The sequence below is a fragment of the Macrotis lagotis genome, chromosome 7 (genome assembly GCF_037893015.1).
Source record: "Macrotis lagotis isolate mMagLag1 chromosome 7, bilby.v1.9.chrom.fasta, whole genome shotgun sequence".
NCBI classification, from domain to species: domain Eukaryota; kingdom Metazoa; phylum Chordata; class Mammalia; order Peramelemorphia; family Peramelidae; genus Macrotis; species Macrotis lagotis.
Genome location: NC_133664.1, coordinates 89,865,369 through 89,888,723, shown reverse-complemented (window position 1 = coordinate 89,888,723; position 23,355 = coordinate 89,865,369). Strand labels below are relative to the sequence as shown.

Here is a 23,355-nt window from a genome sequence, read left to right as displayed (position 1 = left end):
CTAGTGATTACCTTGGGCAGCCCCTCTGAAGCAAATGCCTTGCATTTGTAAAGGACTCTCAATCTTGTTATCATTTGCCCAGGTCCTTTCTGCCTCTAAAAGGGGGATGGATCCCAGGAGGCACTCTTGACTGATTGTACCTTCAGCTGATTTTTCTTGAGGGATCCTATATCATTTGCAGTGACTGTTCAATATGTATAAAAAGACCCAATGCATTTCTAATCCCATAATCCTAGTGCTGAAGATCATCAATTACTGGAGGTTATATCATTTGACTACTCATCCCTGACAAGTGGTAGTACAGTCTCTGGTTGAATGCCGGCACTGACCAGATGCTAGCTCATTGCCTTCCAAAAGGCCGGTGCCATTTTCCAGATAGTTCTAATAATAGTTCTTTCTTTGTACTGAATCAAAATCTGACCCCTTTAACTTCAGACAAGTTGGTTTTGGTTCTTGCATCCAAAGCCCTCTTTCACATGGCAGTCCTTCAAATATTTGAAAAGTTATTTCTCCTATTCTTCCTTTCTCCAGCCTGGTCCTCTTAGTTGTTTCTCTGATGCCATTGCTTCAACACTTTTTGCCATCCTTGTTGTCATCATTTAAAGACTACCTAATCATTGTCCATGCTACATGCCCAGAATAGCAATAGTTTGCAAATATATAGCTTTTTGTCAAGCATTTTCTACGTATTATCTTGTTTCATCTTTTTAAAAACCCTGTGAAGTAGGTAATATTATTATCCCCATTTTAATAAATGAGGAAACTGAGGGAGATTGAGAGTAAATTGACTCATCTCAGGTCACAGAGCAAGTTAGTTTCTGAGATAGGATTTGAACTCAGGACTTTTTGACTCCAGGTCCACCAGTATCTAGTGTTCCACCTAGGTGACCAACTGAACAAAATACTCTAAATTAGAGGGTTTTTGACTTTTTGCATGTCTAAACTCCTCTAACACTCCAGGGAAGTCTGTGGACCCCTTCTCATAAGAATTATTTCAAATGCACAAAAAAATAGAATTAAAAAAACCCAGTTATATCAAAATATGGTTTTAAAAAAAACTTCATGGATGCCCCCTTAAGAACTACTGCTCTAAATGTTGTCTAGTCAGGACAGAATGTGCTGGAACTGAGCTAACCACTCCATTTTCATTAATACCTCCCAAGATTGCATGAGTTTATGCTCAACTGAAACACATAATCCTGTCACAAAGGAGCTGCTATAGAGTACCTAAGCATTCATAAGGTGCACCACACTTACCCAAGACACACTTAGGAAAGCAAAACAATATTATATTATCCACAGGTACCCACAGTTAAAGAGCAGTTCTGTTCTTACCTGACTCTTTACCTGTGCCCGCCATTTCGGGTTGCAATACTCTATTTTTTTTTCCTTTTGATCCTCACAATAAACCTGAGAGGTAGGTTCTATTATTTTCCCCATTTTATATTTGAGGAAACTGAGGCACACAGTGGTTAAGTGGCTTGCCCAAAGTGTCAAGCTGGTTTTGAACTCAGATCTCTCTGACTCCAGGCCATTGTGCCACCTAGCTGCTTCCACTTTATTCGTTATAATAATTGCTTAGCATCTTGAATTTTCATTCTCCCCCCACCTTTTGGTTCAATTTTTCAAGGCCATTATTAGTTTCATCACATTTGATTCTTACAGCAAAAATATAAGGTAGGAGGACACATTGTTTTTTTACAGTAGAAGAAGCTAAAGGATGGAGAAGCAAATTGGCTTCTCAAAGGTCACTCTATAACTCAATCAACAAGTTTACAATATAACCATGTCCTGTGTGAGGTACTGGGAATACTGCAAAAGCAGTCCCTGTTCTCAAGGATCTCTGAGTCTAATGGGTGAGATCACACAGACACATATACACACAGACATCCTGACAGACACACACACACGCACGCACACACACACACACACCCTCCCTACAAGAAGACTACAATCAGTGGAAATTTTTCTATAAGAAACAGATATTAACAAATTAGGATACTAGGAAAGTCCTCCTAACAAGCTTGGTCTTTGAGAAGCCGAAGTGACAAAGGAAGAGAATTTCAAGCATCTAAATACAGAAGCAGCAGAGGGATCCATGCTGACCTAGAACTTACTTTTCTTGATGCCTAAGTCTCCTTTACTTGCCACTGGCCCTATCTACAGAGAGGCCACTTGGAATCAAATAGTAATTCTTGTTATATACTTTTTGCCAGTTTACATTATATCTCCCCTGCTAGCTCTCTGTAGGGCTCCGAATGAGGAAGCGAGTTACCTTAGGTCACACAGTTAATAAAGGACTGAACTAGGATTAGTCTCAGGGTCTCTGATTCCCAGTCTAGTATCCTTTTCAGTAGTACATCACTGTACCTTGAGGGTACTCCATGAAAGCAGGGGACATATCTGTGTGGGCTTCCTGCTCGGGTTTACTAAATGAAGTCAAAGGGACTGGAATGGCAAGGAATCAATAATCTGGATTTGGAGGATGCACTAACCAATTCATATCTGAACAAACTCTGACTTTTCCCCTATATCCACCAACCACAAGAAAAGCTTTTGTTGTTGCGCGTTCATGATTTATCTGTCTTCCGCTAATATTTAATGCCATCTCCAACCCCTTCAAAATCCTCCCCAACATCCTAAATGAAATGATGAGAGTTGCGTATTTTATCACTCAAGTGGTTCAAGTCATCTCTCCTTTACACTGCATCAAGAGTCCTGGATTAAAGATTATTATGATTATTTATCTGTTCATTTGCCCTTCTACCAGTGTAGATCAAAAGAAAGAAAAAGAGATAAAATTCCAAACAATGAATGTGGCTAATTCACTGCTGTTTCAGTTAAAAGCTAAGTAGCTCTGGAAAAAAGAGATTCAAACAAGAAAATAAAAATAAGATTTTTGAATTATTGGTGAAGTTCATTTACTCCTCAAGGATTCTGGATCCAGGGTATCTCTCTTCTCCAAGCCTGCATCATCCAATTTCCACCTAGATCATTGCCTACTATCCTGGATAGCCCATAGGTTTTTCTTTTTTTTTTAAGGTTTTTTTTAGGATTTTGCAAGGCAAATGGGGTTAAGTGGCTTGCCCAAGGCCACACAGCTAGGTAATTATTAAATGTCTGAGACCAGATTTGAACCCAGGTACTCCTGACTCCAGGGCCGGTGCTTTATCCACTATGCCACCTAGCCGCCCCTCCCATAGGTTTTTCAAACTCAGTTCATCCAAATCATGTTATAATGGAAAGAATGCTGGTTTTGTTATCAGGAACCTTCTTCTTCTACTGCTACCTATGTAACCTTGGGCAGGCTCTTTGAACCTTAACTTCCTCATCTGCAAAATGATGGGTATGAGACTGCATAATTTTTGATATCCCTTTCAGCTTTAAATCCATAATCCCTTGACTCTCTTCCAAATACTCTCTTCCATTTCCAGCATTCCCCACCTCTGGCTGCTTAGTCAAATTGTTTTTATTCATTAGAAATCTTGACATAGATGGGACCTTGCAATATGGAACACAGCGATTCAAGGAGTCTTAGGATTATTAACATTGAAAGGGGTGATACATGCTAAAATGTGAAGGACTGAAATAAGACTATGCTATGATAAGAGATTTTAACAGAGAAAAATTAGAACATGAATGCTCTGGGAGCTTAAGGTTCAGGGACAGATTGCTATTAGCCAGAGGGAAACATAAGGAAAGTGAGACTTAAGAGCATCTTCCTCAAGTTTGCATGGAATCAGAGAAAGAAGCATAAAACATTAGAACTAAGAGAAGCCTCAAGAGCAACCATATGGTTCAAGCCCATGCAGTTTTTTGACAGAATAGTTGGAGTCACCCCAGATCACACAGGTAATAAATAGAAAAGCTAAGACTAAGAGGCCCTGACTTCCTGACCCGCAGTTCAGGACTATAGCACTCTGGCTCCTGTCTCTAGTACACTGTCAGTGGGAAGGGCAAGATTATATATTTCAAGTCCTAAGAGAGATATTCAGGGAATCCTTGAAGATGGTAGCAAAATGTTGTAAAAGTAGTTTGAATTTGGCATCTATCTCCTAAACTCTGGTAATCAATACTAATTGCTTACTAGACATCATCTCCTGGATGTCTTATGAGCATTTTAACATGGTGTCTCTAAATCATGGTATGTTGGAAAGAATACGGTGGATTTGATATTTGTGACTTCCTGTAGCAAACAAGATTTCATCTGGATTACTGGGTCTGATGCTGACTATCGCTGTGATACTGGGCAAATTATTCACTTCTCTGGACCATATATCCCTCATCCAAACAATGAGGAAATTGGACTAGAAATCCAAGAATCATTCCACCTCTGAATCTCTGATCTGATTGTGTCAACTTTGTTTTCTCTCTCTACAGTTATTTCCTCAGCACAGAGGATGAACCTAGAAGAAGAAACCTGTACAGGTAAGATTTTGAACTTTCATACCTTATATATGAATGCATCGCCTTGAACAGAGAGATATTGTCTGGTTCCATTCCATGTGGTCACTGTCCCCAATAACACATATTATACTTATAGAAGGATAGGAAAAAGAGAGTTCTGCCACTTAAAATCAGGGTCAGTGATTCCAAGATATATTGTTTCTTTCCTCTTTTCAACAAGTAGCTTTTTCTCATTTTCCTAATGATTAGATGTCTTCTAGAAATTTACCCTATTGAATTATGTTGAAATACTGATTTTGTGATTTTGATCATGTTCAAATATTTATTAGTGACACTTTAGGATCGCAGTAGAAAGAACATTAGATTTAGACCCAGGAGAGTTGGTAACTAGTTGCTCTGGTGATTTTTTTAATGACTTTGGGTGAACCACTTAAATCTTAGGGGCTTGTTCAATATAACCTGAGGAACCTTAGAGAGGATCCCCTAGATCCTTATTTTTTTTCAAGTTCTCTGCCTTTGACAAGGTGGTGTCTAAGATTGCTTGCCTGATTTTGTCAATAACTCCCATTCTTTCCTAGGAGAGCTTTTTTTTTTTTTTTTTTTAGGATTTTGCAAGGCAAATGGGGTTAAGTGGCTTGCCCAAGGCCATGCAGCTAGGTAATTATTAAGTGTCTGAGGCTGGATTTGAACTCAGGTACTCCTGACTCTAGGACTTGTACTCTATCCACTTCACCACCTAGCTGCCCCTCTAGGAGAGCTTTTGATTGAGAAATGGGGTTAGTCTTTGGAGCTTGTGGTCCATATTACAGATTTCAAGATTAATGTTGCCATTCTTGTTATGTTTCCTAGATACCAACTGTAGTTGAAATAATAGACCCAGACAATAATTGTCCAGATTTTCTCCGAAGGAAGTTAACAGCACTGTGAAACCACACATCAATCCTCTTTTTTTTTGGGGGGGGGGGGGGGTGGTAAGGCAATAGGGTTTAGTGACTTGCCCAAAGTCACATAACTAGTAAATATCAAGTGTCTGTAGTCAGATTTGAACTCATGTCCTCCTGACTCTAGGGTCGATGTTCTATTCATTGCACCATGTAGTTGACCTCTAAACCACCTAGCTGCCCCCCATATCAGTTTTAATTGGGCAAATATGTTCCCTTAGTAAGAGAATAGAGTTCACTTTCATATGATTGGATATATTCATCTAATAGAAAGATGCAAAGATAATTTTAATACATGAGCCCAGATGATAGTCAATCCATCTCTAAACAATCTATAAATCTAGAACATAAATGTTGGCCTAGGGTGGGCACCAATCAGAACTCTTTTCCATTTTCAAACTTGTCTCATTAATATTCAGCTCTCAGTGCAATGATTTGTACTTTTAAAGTGCAAAATAAATGTTTATAGAAGTAAGTGAAGAAAGGATAGAAGAAAAGAGTCCAGTTTGGTTGAAAAAATTATCTCTTTTAAGAGTAGTAAGAGAAGAGCTTGAAACATTGTTTTAGAGTTAGTGAAAGAGCTTGGATGGCTAACTATGTGGTTTGGCCTTTTTTTCCCTGTAAAACATGGAGTTTTATTGAAGATTTACCTTCTGCTAGATTACCCAGCCTTTGTTCACACTCTGTTCTGCCTTTGTTTTATTAGTGCTGACACTGAAGGCCCCTACAATAGGCAGTGCCTCTCTTGTGATTTGTTCGAGAATTGTACTTACTTCAGTGCATCCTTCAGCCACAACATGGACTACTTCTTGCTGAAGTGTGAAGGTAAGTGCTTGACATGATTTCAAACTTCTTGTGAAATGAAACTCTAGGCAAGTCAAGATCCAGAATTTCTCCCAGGGTGAGCTCTCATACTCAGCCCTGGCAAAGAAGTCCCTACTCTCCATATGGCCCATTGAAAAAATGGCACCAGGGCGAAGGTACTGATTGAATCAAATGTCTAGGGAAATTGCTGAACATCTGTCTATGTGCAGACTTTTAGGTTAACTGTCAAGGCTGCACTCTTGTAAAAATAGTGTTTTGGGGTTTGTTTTTTTTTTTAGTTTTTGCAAGGCGATGGAGTTAAGTGGCTTGCCCAAGATCACACAGCTAGGTAATTATTAAGTGCTTTTAAAAAAGTTTAAAGTGTACTCCAAATATGATTTGTGGGAGCTATAGAATGTTATGAGAAGAAATAGTCTTGTAATAGCAGCTCAGATGCTAAAGTAGAGCATGTAAAATTGGGTACTAAGGCAAGGAGGACAAAGTCAAGTAGGGAGGAGGAGGAGTAAAGCAAGCATGAATGAGTCTATAGCACCTCCTATGCATGTATATGAATACTAGGAATGACATAAAACTACACTATTGGCAGGAGAATGCCATTTATACAACACTTTAGAGTTCACAAATCACTTTACATGTATCATATTATCAGTTTATATATTTGGTAAAATCTCATTAACAGATTACCTTCATGATGGAGTAAACTCTCATTTTTTCATTTTCTACCCTCTATACTTTTTTTGCAGGTCCTTATGCTTTTCTTTGAACAACTTTAATTTCCCCATTTACGTGTAAAAACAATTTTAACATTTGTTGGACTTTTTTAAGTTTTGAGTTCCAAATTCTCTCTCCCTCCTTTTCTCTCCTCCTTCCCTCAGGCAGTAAACAATCTAATGTAGGTCATATATGGAGTAATTTTAATTTTGAAATTAGAACATTCTAAAAGGCAGCAGCTGGCTCTTGGACTCAGGAAGATCTGTGTTCAAATCTAGCCTCAGACATTTATTAGCTATTTGAACACAGATCTTCATTTAGTCTCTGTTTTGTGAAAATCAAATGAGATAATATTTGCAAAAAGTATATACCACAGTGCCTGACAAATAATAGATGAAATTTAAATGATTATTCCATTCCCCCTGAGGGTACCTTATACAAGTTTCATTCTAATCCTTGGTTCTTACTGAAGTAGGTTCAGGGGCAATGGGTTCAAGTAACTGTAAATTGCCAACTTGTCTTAAAGAGACAACCACCTGTAATCTGTTTTGGTTCCTACCCAGATTGTGATACCATCTTTGTCATTACTAACCTTGACCCAATCTCTATGGGTCTCATGTTCCTCATCTAAGTTCCCTTCTAACCTAAACATTCTGTGAGTGATATGCCAAGAAGTCAACTTCCTACACCCTCATTAGGAGGGCTCATGTGATCTGACCCACCCTGTAAGAAAAGAGCAAAATTTAAGATAGAATGGTTGAAAGGGAAGAACGCAGCTGATCCTAGAAGCAGAGGGATTAGGTACAAATCCTGATGCTCATATATTATCTGTATGACCTTGGGCAAGTCACAACCTCCTGAGGCCCCATTTCCTTCATCTGTAAGTTGAAGTAATAGATTAATTAGCCTTTTAAATCCTTTCTGGCTCTATCCACTGTATCACCAGTTCTGGAGTTGGGAGGACCTGAGCTCAAATGTGACCTCAGAAACTTAATAATTACCTAGCTGTGTGCCCATGGGCAAGTCACTTAATCCCATTGCCTTGCAAAAAAAAAAAGAATACTATTATTCATAGACCATAGAATAATGTCTCTCCAATTCTCTTCACACATCTTTTTTTCTCTTTTTCCTCTCTTCTCTCTCTCTCTCACACACTATCTCTTCTATCTCTCTGTTTCTCTTCGCTTTCTCTAACCTTTTTCTTTATCTTCTTTCTCTTACTCTCTGTCACTCTGTGTCTCTCAACGTGCACACTCTATCATTTATTTTGCATATATTTTTATCTATATTCATATGTCATATATGTTGATATATATATAGAGAGAGAGTTGAATAAGACATCAGAGGTCCTCTAGACCAAAACTTTATTTTACATATGAAGAAAATGAGTCCCAAAGAATTTAAATGATTTATGTAGCATCACATACATACATGGTAGATTATCCTTAAATCTCCTCTAGTTCTTGAATTTTATGATAAACCCTTCCTAAAGGTAATCCTGACTATTGCAACAAAAAACCCCTCCTTAATTAGTTCTCTTTTCATTGAGGAGTTTTCCAAATATTTCCATTCAAAGTGCTACATCAGCATAAGGCTTTTTTCTTTTCCAAATCCTGTATCTGTGATCACATTAAGTTTGAGCCTTTTTAACATTTTCCATCAAGCCTACAAATGAAAGCCTTGGTATTCTATTTCTTTGTCTTGGGGCAAAATTAAGCCTAATGGTGAAACAGATAATATGGTAACTTTGTGGAAGATTTGTGAGTCTCCAGCCAAATCCACCACACCGTAGCCCCCCAGCAACTGAACCGAAGATTCCAATTTATATGATTTGTTTCCCTTTCACAGCATCAATTTGGGAACATTAGATCCTTCTCCTCTTGAAACTGTATCCCAGACACGTGATTTATTCCCTTCGTAGCTTGTCAGAAAAACCTCATCAATTCTGTTTCTAAGAAACCTCTGAACACCATCAGAAATGGGAGTAGTTCATGAATCAGAGGCAAGCTGCATCCTTTTTTCAAATGAAGCTCAATTCAAAGCTTCTTTCTTTGGACCCCTGGAGTCATCCTTATGTGTCCTTTGGTGGAAGGTAGGGCACAGTCTGTGTTTCAAAGCTGCAGGCTTCTATCTCCCAGGCTGGTCACACTGCCATTTCTAGGGACAAGGATCGGTGACATCAGATTAGAATCACCAGACTAAAAGATCTCTGCAGTTGCTTCTAGCTCTTAACCTATGATCATCAGTTTAAAAGTGCTCTGAATCCATCCAGGATCGGTTGTAGACTACTAACTCATCCATTCAGAAAAAAACTGTGTTTGAACCCTACCTCAGAGGCGGCTAGGTGGCACAGTGAATAGAGCACCGGCCCTGGAGTCAGGAGTACCTGAGTTCAAATCTGATCTCAGACACTTAATAATTACCTAGCTGTGTGGCCTTGGGCAAGTCACTTAACCCCATTGCCTTATTAAAAAAAGAAAAGAAAAGAAACAAAGAAAGAACCCTACCTCTTGCATTCAACTAACTCTGTGATGCAGGCAAAGAAAGTGAGTCTCACCTTCCTCACTTTCCTAAAATGAGGATAACAACATCGTTGTGAAGCTAAAACGTAATATGCAATAGTCTATATGCTTTTTGACCAGTTATTCTTATTCTTATTCTTATTACCATTATTATCATCTCAAACTAGAATCTCAATCTACCCATTGTCATTCCTGTCATTGTCAATAACCCCTGTGATCACAGTAACCAACACATTCATCATCCTCACAACCTGGAGTAGAAAAATGGAAAAGATACTGGTTTTAGAAGCAAGAGAAGTGGGTTCCAATCCTAGTTCTCTTACTTCCTCTGTAACTGGGTAATGATGAGCAAATCATTTGATATTTCTAAGCTTGCTTTCTCTTCTACAAATATTTTAAGTTGCACTTGCCCAATACACTTCTCAGGTCTTTCCAGAAAAGCTCTTAAAAGGATTATCACATCACCACCATCACTATTGTTATCTTCTAAAACTTGTTATTATGTTCTATGTTTTTTTTAATCTTCTGGCAGAAAAGAGTTCCTGCTTGCAGGATGTGGGGTTTTCCTACTGACCCTTGAATTCTACATCTAGTCTCATAATGCCATTTTCCCTCAAAGTAGGTGTAGCTGCCAATAGGTTAAGTCTTTGTCTGGGTACCTAGTTTATGTCTAAGACAAGATCCATGGACAAATCAGAGAAGTTGGAGAAAATAGCCCTTTGATAAGTTTGAATTCTGAAAATAATACATGGGAATCAGTTCAATACAAAACTTTATTGCAAACAATGGAGAAGAGAGACAAGGAGAGAGAGAGAGAGAGAGAGAGCATGAGCACCTGATATGCAACTCAGGCATTCACACTAACATAGACTGTAATGCAGACAAGGACAGCACTTTATTGGAGAACAGTCCATTCAACAGGAAGGGGGGTGTCATTGGGAATTTGTGATTCCCCCTGAAGAGGGGACTCCAAAATGCCCCTATGAGAGCACAGTTCTTATATTCTGATTTGGGGTGACCTCCTTTAGACTTGACAATTTGTAGATCAAGGCTCAGGGTCAAATGTTATTTGGGGGGGTTATATTATAAGGAGAAAAATAAGCTGGTGGTAGACTAAATTTGGGAGACAAACCTATATGAACCTTTGAAAAATAATATTGTCAGTATTTTTCCATGAATGTGTTCTATAATATTAATCCTGTATAGAGGAGGCCATCAAACATAATCTTTGAATGATAGTTTCAATGTATAAATAAGCTACAGCCTCCCTTAAGGGGAGAGTTATGATGGTCTCAAGACCACCAGGCCAAATTTTATAATAGTCTGACACTCCCTTTAGACAGAAGATTGCTGCCATCAGATTCCTTCCAAAGTGACCCCAAGGTGTGGATAAAGTAAGACGAGGTCTGAACTAGGAATCTGGTGACCTAGATTCCAGTTGCCAAAAAAAAAAAAGGATACAATTTGGTGACTTAGGACATATTACTCTTAACCACATTTTTGTCATCTATATATGGTTACTAGCATCTAGCACCAGAAGGTACTCTAAGGGTCAACGTGTTTATTCTTCTATGACAGAAGTTCAGAGTAGCTAAGCCAAGATTGCTTTAACTCTGCCCCTGCTTGAACAGCCCCAAATTCTAAGGTTATTGCTAATCTTTCTTGCCATCTCTTTTTTTTAATTGATTTTTTTTTTTGGTAAGGCAATGGAATTAAGTGACTTGCCCAAGGTCACATAGCTAGGTAATTATTAAGTGTTTGAAGTCAAATTTGAACTTGGATCCTCCTGACTCCAGAGCCAGTGCTCTATCCCCTTCACTACCTAGCTGCCCCTTTCTTGCCATTTCTTGCTTGCTATTTCCATTTGTCCCCTCTGTATTTCTACCACCCCAAATTGCCTAACCCAAGAAGCAACATTAACATGGGCAGGTTATTATCCAAACACTAGTGCTGCGCATCATAAACTTGGTTATATTCAATCTTGATTTTAATTCTTTCAGCAAAAAACCAAAAATAATAACGAAAACTATCAGTATGTCTGCCGGTTAGTATTGTTTGTTTCATGTGACTATGTCACAGAGAACAGGTTTCTGGTTGTGAGCGTCCCTAAGAAGGTAGGTGCCGTAAATACACACAACCACCTGTGAGAAGCTCATTTGCTACTTAAGGGCCGGGTCAAACATAGGGGAAGATTCTTTTTTCATTCCCATTTTTCCTCCTTTCTTTACTTTGAAAGCATTCTCCATTTCTTTGGTCTTTTGTATCACCCTGAGAAAACCACCAGAACTCATCCCAAAAGCCTTAATTGAAGATGTCATACAAGGGGAACATTAAGATTTGGGGCTAACAGGCTTGTTGCATATATTGTTCAGTCATTTTTCAGTCAACTCTCTGTGATCCTATTTGGAGTTTTCTTGGAGAAAATACTGGAGTGGTTTACCATTTCCTTCCTCAGCTCATTTTACAGATGATAAAATTGAGGGAAAACAGGGTGAAGTGACTTGCCCAGGGTGACACAGCTAGTGAGTATCTGTGGTAAGATTTGAAGTCTTGAAGATGAATCTTCCTTACTCCACTGACTACTGTAGTTGCCCTTGCTGATTTGTATTGTTGTGCATACAATGAAATATTTGCACTAGATTTCTAAGGTTCGTTCTAGCTCTGATATTCTATGCTTCTACAATTCTAAACAATCAGTTTCTTGGATTATAAGATCTATATAAACATAAATGATCTCTTAAATATCTTCACATCTCCTCCAGTACATAGTGTTTTGCATACAGTAGACTATAAATAATTGTTAAGTGAGTGAATGAATGAAACCAGATACCACTACAAACTATTCTATGGTTCTTTGCTTGAAATAACTCATTTTAATCCTCTTTCTAAGGAATAGGTTTTTTTTGTGAGATTTTGTATCTTCGGTTTCTATATAAATCTTGTTCTAGGAAAATCAGATCAGGGGATAGCCTCAGTGGCAGGAAAAAAATAACATATATATCCTCACTGGAATTAAATATCATTGATTTAGTCCAGCAAAGAGAAAGTTAATTCCCTCAAGCAGGGCTTAATCTACAAAAAAAGAGATGAATAATTTGGTTTGGTCAGCCTTCAGCCCTCTGGATATAACTTACACTGAGTTTCTAAAGCATTAACCTGAACTGCCCATTTTTATTGGGCATCTTGGTATTATTAAGCTTATATTTGTCCAAGGGAATATCTAAAGCTGTGTTTGCAGCCCCTCTGAGTATTGCTGAGTATGGAAGTCTGTTAAATATTTCAGACACATTTATCACTGTGGGGTGATGTGAACCATGAATGAAGTGAGTTTGAGGATGGAATCTGTTTTTGTCTAAAGGTATTTTTGGTAGCAAATCTATATTATCCATGGAAGTTAAAACATATACTTCAGAAAGCAGATTTCAATAAGCCTGGAAACTATTAACAAAGGATCCCAGGCTACAAGCGAAGTTAATTGTCAAATAAACTACTCCAGTAGGAAAGTGGCTCCTTTTTTCTCCCTGTTCCTCCCAGTTCAGGGACTAATTGAATGGAAGTAGTTCCTATCCATCCATCAATGTATAATTATTTATTAAATATATTATTTATTGAGTATTAAGTTGAAGAAAATGTTCTGGGTGCTAGGGACATCAGTATTTTTCTTAGAGATTATACACCCACTTCCAAGTCATGTTTTGTCCTTTGGTTTTCAATTCGGTTCAATAAATAAAATGAACTTTAATATATACTAATGTCTTCCATCCATGCCTTCTTTTCCATTTCCACTGCCACCAATCTAATTCAGGTTCTTATTGTAACTCAAGAAATAACCTCTAAGTGGTTTCCTCAACTTCAGTCTTTCTGCTGAGGTAATTCCTTTCACACAATACTGCCAGATGAATGTTCCCACAGCACAGCTCTGCTTGCTTTCACTCCAATGATAAATAAAGTTGAAGCCCTTTATCTTGACATTTAAGACCCTCTACAGTCTAGCCCTAGACTATCTTTTCACACTTATCTTCCCTCTCCTCCTCCATGTTTACCCTGGGTTCCAGCCAAGCCTAAATGTTTATACTTCTTTCCCATTCTGCCCAAAAGTCATCCTCTTCACATAGAATGCACCAACTCTCTCCCCTCATCTCTACCTGCTAACCCTATGCATTTTCAAGATTTAAGTTAAATATCACCTTCTTCATGAAGCCATTTCCATCTTTCCCCCTCCCCAACCAAAAGAGTTATGTTTGTGCCTTTATGAGAATACTTAGCATCTATTCCCTTCTCTTATGATTATGATTATTTCCATGTTTCTCTTATCTCACCTACTAAGTTGTAAGCTCCTTGAGAGCAGGAAACTTTTCCAGTGAGCATCACACTTTTTTAGGTACCCTGTAAGCATTAAAGACAACTGAGGGACATAGAGTATGAGACTTAAGGCAGGAAGACCAGGGGTCAAATCATGCTCAGATGCCTTATTAGCTTGGAAAACTTGAGTAAGTCCTTTAATCTTTCTCAGTCTTGCTTTCCTCATCTGTAAAATGGGAAAAATTATAACACCTACCTCCAGAGTTGGTATGAGGCTCAAATGCCCCACCTCTCAGTAGTTTTGCAGACAATTAACAATGAAGTAGCTATTAAGTATTTGCTATGTTTAAGACACCCTGGGAAATTTTTACAAAGCAGAAAATAGGGACCTGTGGGGTGGCTAGATGGCATAGTGGATAGAGCACCCATCCTGTAGTCAGGAGTACCTGAGCTCAAATCTGGCCTCAGACACTTAATAATTACCTAGCTATGTGGCCTTGGACAAGCCATTGCCTTGCAAAAAAAAAAAAAGAAAGAAAATAGAGACCCGTACCCTCAGAGACTTTATAAATCATGATCAATAAATGATCACTTTTAGTACTCATAAGGTTACAGAAGTGGTATAATGGATAGAGCAACAACTCTGTAGTCAGGAGGATCTGAGTTCAAATGTGGCCTCAGACTCTTGACTCTTACTAAATGTTGACCTTGGACAAGTCACTTAATCCTGATTGCCTAGCATCTAGGATCCTCTCTAGTCATCCTGATCCATATCTGGTCACTGGATCTAGACAGCTCTGGAGGAGAAAGTGAAGTGACAGCACAGCACCCCCTCACTCAAATCCAATTCACATGCTTGTCATGACATCACCTCCTATGTGTCATGAAATGAAACACAAACATCATCAAAAGATTATACTTTGGAGCCAGTGAAGACCAGCCCTGAAGCAATCAGCTAATTCTGTAAGGGGTTTTTTTCTTCAACATTCAGTAGTTAATTTAGCTGCCATTTTTAGTGCACTTTAAAAGGCATCCATCAGGAAGAAGGCTTAAAATATGCATTAAAAGATGCTTTGTTGTCATTCCTCATGTGTAATCTACAAGTATAAGAAATTTTGACACCAAAATATTATAAATGAGGGAGGGGAAAAAATTGAGGAAAATTATTTCCAGTGTGCTTACTAACAACCCACATGGGTAAGAGGGGTGGATAGACTTAGATCATATCATAGTTATTTGTGGACACATCTTATCTCATTTACCATCTTAAGAACAAGAGTTGCATCTTGTTCTTTTAAATTCCATCTTGTATAGAAATTTTATAAAAAGAGATTTCAACACTCCTCTTCCCAAGTCAGAGGCACAATAGTGACTGTTTTTGAAAAGGAGATGACGCTAGATGGGCTCAGGATGTACAGTGAGTCACATTTTTTTAATATGGCTAATGAGGGAATTTGTTTGCTTGAATACGTCTAATTGTTACAAGGAATTTGTTTTCGTTTTTTTCCCTAATGGGTGGGAGGAGGAGGGAGAATGAAAATTAATTTCTGTTCTTTTAAAAAATAAAATTTAAATTAAAATAAAAAAAAACAACAGATTCAGGCTTGGAATCAGAAAGCACAGGTATGAAGGCTAGCTTTTCCAGATTGACTTGGAGGTACAATGGACAAGGCATTGGTTGTAGACTCAGAAGACCAGGATTCAAATGATGCCTCACATGATTATTACCTCTGTGACAGATGACAGACATGATATCATTTGCCCTCCAGAGACCTCCGTTACCTGATTTGCAAAGTGAGACAACTGGACTAAATGCCTAACTAGATGCCAGATTGCTTGTCTAGGGTCTCTTCCATCTCTAAATCTCTGATGGTATAAGTATGCCTGGGAGAGTGACCTTAGTCAACTACTTGAGCCTTTATTTCTTCAACTGTAAAATAACAGTTGGACTAGCAAATCTCTAAAGCTCCTTGTAGCTATCACATTCTTTACTTCTTTTCTTCCAGTTCTACCTTCTTGGGAAAATTAGGATAGAGTGCTGAAGCTGGAATAAGGAAGACTCATCTTCCTGAGTTCAAATCTGGGTAACCCTGGGCATATCATTTAACCCTGTTTGTCTCAGTTGCCCTATCTGTAAAAAATGAGCTGGAGAAGAAAATGGCAAACTCCTCTGGTATCTTTGCCAAGAAAAACCCAAATGGGGTTACAAAGAGTTGGACATGTAATAAATAATAATAACCAATGTCTATTGTTGGTAGTACTCAGTGATGGTTAACTTCTCTTGACCATTCCGTCCTTGAAACATTGCTTGATCCTGAATCATCAAAAGAATATTTCAGTTGGGTGTTAGGATACTTTATTGTTTTCTTGTTCTCTGAAAACTGGTCATCTCTACGTGGTAGAAATGGTAATTCTCTCTTAATAAGAATTGTCAATTAACCGGAATATTTTCTCCAACTTTTTTTTAATAAATAGGATTTAACTGAAATGGTCCAGTCTAATCACTGCTTAGGTAGAACTGGAATTTAACTGGCTGCAATTTACTTTGATGCTAAGATTTTATGAGTTCTCTTTTTACTTCTAAGGACAGAGAATTCAAAATTCATTTAATTTTTTTTTTGCTCCTTCAGCATGTATTATTGGGAGCATTAGTAGTTAGGGAGAATATTGCTGTCAGTAGGCAACTGTAGAACATAATATCAATGTACGAACATGTACTGCTACCATATGTTGGTCAACAGCTAACTATAATTTCATTTCTTCGACCTCCATTGGGAGACAGTAAGTAGGTGAGTTTTTGGAGAAGGGAAGTTATCATATTACCTAGAACAGCTGAGATGCGATTAATGGGTCGCAAAGAATTCTAAATTCACTGGCTTGCAAACATTTTTCCATTTTAGTTCTCCAGAGAAACAGCTAATGGCCATCATCCACTTATGGATGCCAACGTAGCAGCGGCATCAAACAAATATGCCCTTACACTTAGTTGCAAGCACATTCCCCTCATCTTTCTTTCTAAGATGCTAATAGCAACAAAAGGGAATTTCTTTCTTGCTTCTACCCTGCCCTCCCTACCTGCTATCTGTAGAAACAGAATGACCTACAGTTAGGTAACCTGAGCGGCAAAGAAAGAGAGAGAGAGGAAAAGAGTGTGGCCAATCCCTAAATACTTGAAATATCCTTTCTGTTGTTATTATGATAATAATCAATATTACTGTTTGCTTTTCTTTGTATCCCTGGTAATTTGCACAGGGTTCAGTGAAGCATAGGGACATGATTTGACTGTATCTGTTTTCTTTCTTTTTTAAAAAAATTATTTTTATTCTTAACTTATGGGAAAAAATAAGCATTTCCATAATGCAGTACAATAAAAGATGATTGCATAAGACACTGTAAATCTGTTAGGCACAACTCACTATTCTTTCAAAAATACCGAATTATCACATACATTTTTTACATCATTTTCCAAAGAATTAAAATTCATTAAAACATACTTCCCATTAAAGGAATATTGATGATAATTTAATTTTCTGTTGGTGATGATGTTTGTCCTTTGTTCTCAAAGAAGTCCATGATATTAAGGAGGTGATGTCATTGCAAGCAGATGAATTAGATATGAGTGAGGGGGCGCTATGCTAAGTCACCTGCTTCACTTTATCCTCCAGAGTCATCTGGGTGCAGTGGCCAGACATGGATTAGGACAACTGGAGAGGGCCCTGGATGTGAGGCAAAGTTAGTGACTTATCCAAGGTCACACATCTAGTAAGAGGCTGAATTTGAACTCAGGGCTGGAGCTCAACCCATTGCGTCATTTAGCTGCTCTGATAATCCAAAAACCTAATAAGAAATCAGGAAAGAGTTTCTATGGAAGGTAGTACTAAGTTTGAACTTGTGATGACCAGTTTCACAGGAACATAGATTGTCTGAGAGATATGATATGAAGCAGGTTTTATCCAGACTGAGAAAGATTTTAAATAACAGAGAAGTTTGTGTTACTTTTATGATAATATATAACTTCATCTGTCTGGCACTTAAAGTTGTACTCAGTCTTTTTCCTACCTCTCTTTCCAGACTGATCTCACAATACATCCCTCAGGCAATCCATGTTCCTGCCAAATTGACTTATTTGCAATTTCCCAGTCAGGACATCCAATTTCCTGAGTCTGTACCTTCATACAAATTGTCTTCCACATCTGAACTGTGTTCCTTTTTTCATTTCTGCCTGTTGGAATTGTTAGTTCCTTCCATGACTCAGCTTCCATGCTGCCTCCTACACATTTAAATCCTGGACTGATAGCCCTAATTATTGCCCTTCTCTCAGATAGGTAGCTAGGTAGGTAGATGGATAGATGGATGGATGGATGGATGGATGGATGGATGGATGGATGGATGGATGGATGGATGGATGGACTGTTCTATGTTTATGATGAGATAACATATATAAAGCATCTCAAAAATGCTTTAAAAAATCACTATAGAAATACTAGCTATGATCCCCCTCCCCCCCAATTCTCCAGTAAAATGATAACTTCTTGAGGGCAGGGTCAATTTGATTTTTATGTTGTGTTCCCTTTTGACTTACTAGAGTGCCTTGTAGACATTTAAATATGTAATAGTAGGCCTTTAAAAAGTGCTTATGCAACTAGGTGGATAGAGCACTGGATCTAGAATCAGGAAACCTGTGTTCAAATCCAGTCTCAGACACTGTCTAAGCAATCCATTTAACTACTGCCCACCTCAGTTTCCTTAATTAAATGGGCATAAAGTTAGCAACTACCTCCTTGTGTTGTGAGAATCAAATGAGATATTTGTAAAGTGCTTTATACTTGAATACACTTTTAAAGAATGAGCTTCATGAGTTCATTGTAGCAGAAGATGTACCATCACCTAATAGTCAACCTTCTAGTAGCAAACCTCTCTCAACCTCACCAGGATGAATAGGAGATGGCAGAAAGCTTTCCACTAGACCTATGCTGAAATCCTTTCCAGATTGGTAGAATCTCATAGAAAAGTGTTTGAGTTCACTAGCCTTTGGGATCCCAAAATAACTTCTACACTTGAGGTAACCAAATTGGGCCTTCTTGAAAGGAAATTTTAGCCCTCCACATACAAGCCCATATCCATATAAAAATGAGGAGAGACATCTGGCTAAATGTTAGGTCTACTTCCAGATTTCATTTTTTTGCCCCCAAAAGGAGACGTTTGGCAGGTATTATTAGATACCATCTGGATAATATGAAGCCCTCAATGATAATGAAGCATGTTAAACATTCAAAAGGCTTCGTTCTCTGTAGTGGTTATCCATCACAAAGTCTGTGTGATTGCCAAAGAGGATATGAAATCATGAGCATATCTTGCCTCCTAACTAAAGATATCATTTGTTCAGAATAGACTTTAAGGTATGTTACAACTTAAAGCTAGCTATTAAAAATATGTATCTCCATATGCTAATAAATAAAGATTGGACCAGCTAAAATCATGAAGAAATTATAAAGAGGATTGCCTTTTTTCTTTCTCTTTTCTTGGCAGGTTTTTTGGTTGTTCAGTCATTTCAGTCATGTCCAACTCTTTGTGAACCCATTTAGGGTTGTCTTGGAAAAAATACTGGAGTGTTTTGCTATTTTCTTCTCCAACCCATTTTACAGATGAACTCTCTTGGCAAGTTTGAATGTAAAAAGACAGAAGGACTAGTTTGAGTCTCAGCTCTCTTACTTATTGATTTGTGTGACCTTAGATAAATCGTTCTACTTCATTCAGCATAGAGCTTCTCTTCCTTTTTTTTCTATAATGAGGATGATGCTACTTGCTCTATTTCCTTTCACATGTAGCTGTGCAGCTAAGCGATATGGCAGGTAAAATCCTGAACCTGGAGTCAGGAAGATCTAAGTTTAAATCTGATATCAGATATACCCTAGTTGTGTGACCTCAGCTAAGTCACTTAACTGCTTGCTGACTCACTTCCCTCATTTGTAAAATGGAGAAAAAAATAGCATCTGTCTCTCAGAGTTATTGTAAAGATAAAATGAGATATTTATAAAGTGCTTTGCAAATCTTAAAGCATTATATAAATGACAGCCATTATAAGATGTAAAGATCCATTGAGAACATAGAAATAAATTTCTTTGTAAATATAAAACCATGTTTAAATGGAAACTATCATTAGCAAATTTCTAGAAGATATGTGTTAACTGAAGTGTTCTGAATACTAGCTGTGTCAGTGATTTGCATATACACTTTAAGAATCAATATAGGCATTTGTAATGAAAATGACATCGTATTACAGTACATAACTTCAAAGATCTGATATTTAAAATGTTCACCATCTGTTTTTATCCATTTATAAGAATGGAATACTTCATGCTCTCTTGTCCAGATGCATATCTATTCAATGAAATAGAATCTATTATGTGCAGAGTACCAGGGAAAAGGTACTCAAAGTTTTGATAAGATGCTCTGGTCCCTGCCTATATAGAACTGTTATATCCTTCTAATAGGATTATGTGATCCACACACAGAAAATTATAGTAATGCTTGTTGAACATCAATTAATATGTGCTAATCATTTATTAATTATTATGTGAAGCTTGAAGAGGAAGGTTCTTATTAATATTGGATATGGTGGCTTTTGGATTAGATATTAAAGGAATTTAGGAGGTGAAGGAAGTGAGGAAGAATATTCCAGGCAAAGAAAAAGTTTAGAGGCTTGAAAACTCAGTGTTTAAGATCCATAAAGCAGTCAGTCTCATCTGACCAGATCATAGAATATGTAATGGAAAGTACCTTGAGACAAGATTGGAAAACTGGAGCTATAGCAAAATGTTTAGAGTTCTGAATAACAGGCAAAAGAATTGGGGCTTTAATCTGTAAGCAATAGAAGCCCCGTGACCTTTTTTGAGGAAAGGAGTAGCATTCTTCAGAGACAATATCCCATAGTAGGTGGTCTGCTAGACTTGAGTTCAGAAACCTGTCCATAATAACTATCACCTTTGTGACCATGAGTAAGTCACATTGTTGGCATCATCATTTTGGATCTCAATTTTTACATCCGTAATGGGGCTAATTATATCTGTGGCATCTATTTCATAGCATTTTTAAGGCTCAGTGAGATAATGGATTTTCCAAATTTTGAGTACTTTATAAGTATCAACTCATTAAACAAAGGTCAATAATTACTACAATCTCTTTTCCTTTTTATCCCTAACTCCTTACACTTTTGGAGAGTCTAGACATGTGGCTTTCTTCAGTGTAGGCAATTCCCAATGAAGAACCTGCCTCCACCAAAGCACAATAGTAGCTTTTCTATATCTTCTATGCATCTGAGAATCTTACAGAGTTGTGTGGATATTGAGAAGTTAAATGACTTGCCCATGATCACACAGCCAAAGGCTGGACCTAACTGAATTCAAGGCCATCCTCTAAGGCTAAGTGATTCTCCAAGTGTGGTCTGGGGACCTCTGAGGATCCCAAAGATCTTTCCAGGGTGTCTGTGAGGCCAAAAGCCTTTCCATAATGATGTGAAGACAAGCTAATTAATATAATCCACATAAATAAAATCTCTTTGGGAGGTCCTCAATTTTTAAGAGTATAAAGAAGTTCTAAGAACAAAAAGTTTGAGATTTCCATACCAAGGAGAGATTGATATAGTTCGATATAGTCAAATATAGTTTCATAGAAGAAATGCAGCTTGAACTGATCATGAACAATGAATAGTTTTCATGAACATCAACTTGCAACATCCCTAAGAATGAGTTTAAAAAACAAACATCATCACTTTTATACTACAAATGGAGAAATGGGGGCAGAAAGGGAACGAACTATTCAATATCACACAGAAAGTCAGAGTACTAAGACCAGTCTTTTCCCATTAGGTAATTCCTGCGTTTAGCTTGTGAATGATGCTTCCTCAAATAAAAATCAAGAGAGATTGAGGTTTCTTCTAAACTTGCTTTAGCCATTTCCTGGTCAAACCCCTGTTGTGCTCCCTACTTCCCTTTACTTTATCCCCCACTGCCTAAATCCTTCATTGTCTTGTATTTTACTGAAAACCATATTAAACTGTATCATTCAGTTTTGGGGGGTTATTTGTTTTTTATCCTTGTCTTTGCTTAGGAAGTATTAGGTAGAAAGTATCTCCCTTCTCCAGGGAGTATACCTGTTTTTATTTCACGATTGGGTTGTTGTGGAAAAGCTCCACGTCTAAAAGAATCCTTGACAGTCATCACATTTTAGAGCTAGGAGTAACCACAATGGTCATCCCATAATGCAACCTGACCAAAAAAGAAATGTCCCCTGTAGCATATCTGAAAATGTCCCATCAGGTTTTCCATGAAGAACTGTAAGGGGAGGGAACTCCTTCAGCTTTGGAACAACTCTCATTTTTAGGAAGGTTTTACCAAGCATTAATCAATATTGCCTACTTACAACTTCAAACAGAATATTTCCAATCCCTCTTCCACATAACAGCACTTCAAACATTTGAAGATACCCATCATGTCCTTGAATATTATTCTCTTTTCCAGGCTAAACATTCCAAGTTTCTCCAACTGAAACTCTCAATCATGCCAACTCAAGGTCCTTTAACATTCTGGTTGCCCTCCTGAAAATGCTTTCTAATTTATCAATATCCTTCTTAAACTGTGGCATTCATACTCAATACATTGGTCCAGATGCAGGTCTGAAGCAGGGCAGAGTATGTAAGGGCCATAATCCATGAATTCATGAAGGTTTTGCCCATTTTAATGTAGTCCAAATTATCTTTTTTTTGTGTTTTTTTTTTGTTTTTGCAAGGCAATGAAGTTAAGTGACTTACCCAAGGTCACACTGCTAGGTAATTATGAAGTGTCTGAGGCCTGATTTGAACTCAGGTACTCCTGACTCTAGGGTTGGTGCTCTATCCACTGCACCACCTAGCTGCCTCAACCCAAAATCATCTTAGCATTTTTGGCTACCATGTTACATTCTTGGTTCATACTGAATGTGCAATCTGCTAGGGGATACCCTATCTTTTATTGTTCCAGATAAACTGTTGTCCAATCATGCCATCCCTATCCTGGTTTTATGAAATTGATTTCATTGAACCCAAGGGCAATTTCTGGTTTTCAAGCAAATCTTTGGTATAACATTTAGCCTTAGTTTTTTTTTTTTTAACATAAGTTGAAACTATCAAAGTTGGAGGTCTATATAGAACAGATAACTGTCAAAAAGCCACACTTTACCTTTGAGTGTCCAGTGGACCAAATGGACACAGTTTGGAAGATTTTTCAACTACCTCTCCCCCCAAAAAACCATAGAAAACAAAACCAGCCCTGAACAATCTTCTGATTATTCAATAGCAAATAGAAGACATTTTGACATTTCATCATGCATGTTATCACTGTACTTCAACAAAGATGTTTTTTTCCTTTTTAACATAGTGCAATATCAAGCCAGGCTCCTGCTTTCCTTTTCTCTGGGAGTTAGAAAGATGATTTCTATGGCAAGCTCTTGAAGCATTTTCAAAAAGCTTTGCCAGAAAAAGCTTCCAAATGCCCCATTGAGGAAGCAAAAGAACTTTGAAAACAGCAGGAATGTATGATTCAGCACTCTGGCAGTTAACTTAAACTGCCTTAAACTTCAAAAGCAATTCAAAGATTTTTTCCACATTCTAC

At 37.8% G+C, this 23,355-nt stretch overlaps 1 protein-coding gene across 1 annotated transcript in view; it reads left to right on the top strand.

Annotated features, from left to right (window-relative positions):
• Positions 1-23,355, top strand: part of DPP6 (dipeptidyl peptidase like 6) — a 1,027,554-nt gene that overhangs the window by 894,797 nt on the left and 109,402 nt on the right. The window contains exons 14-15 of the mRNA XM_074195237.1: positions 4,381-4,428; positions 6,055-6,173. Of these exons, the coding sequence (XP_074051338.1) occupies positions 4,381-4,428; positions 6,055-6,173 (167 nt within the window). The remainder of the gene's footprint in view (positions 1-4,380; positions 4,429-6,054; positions 6,174-23,355) is intronic.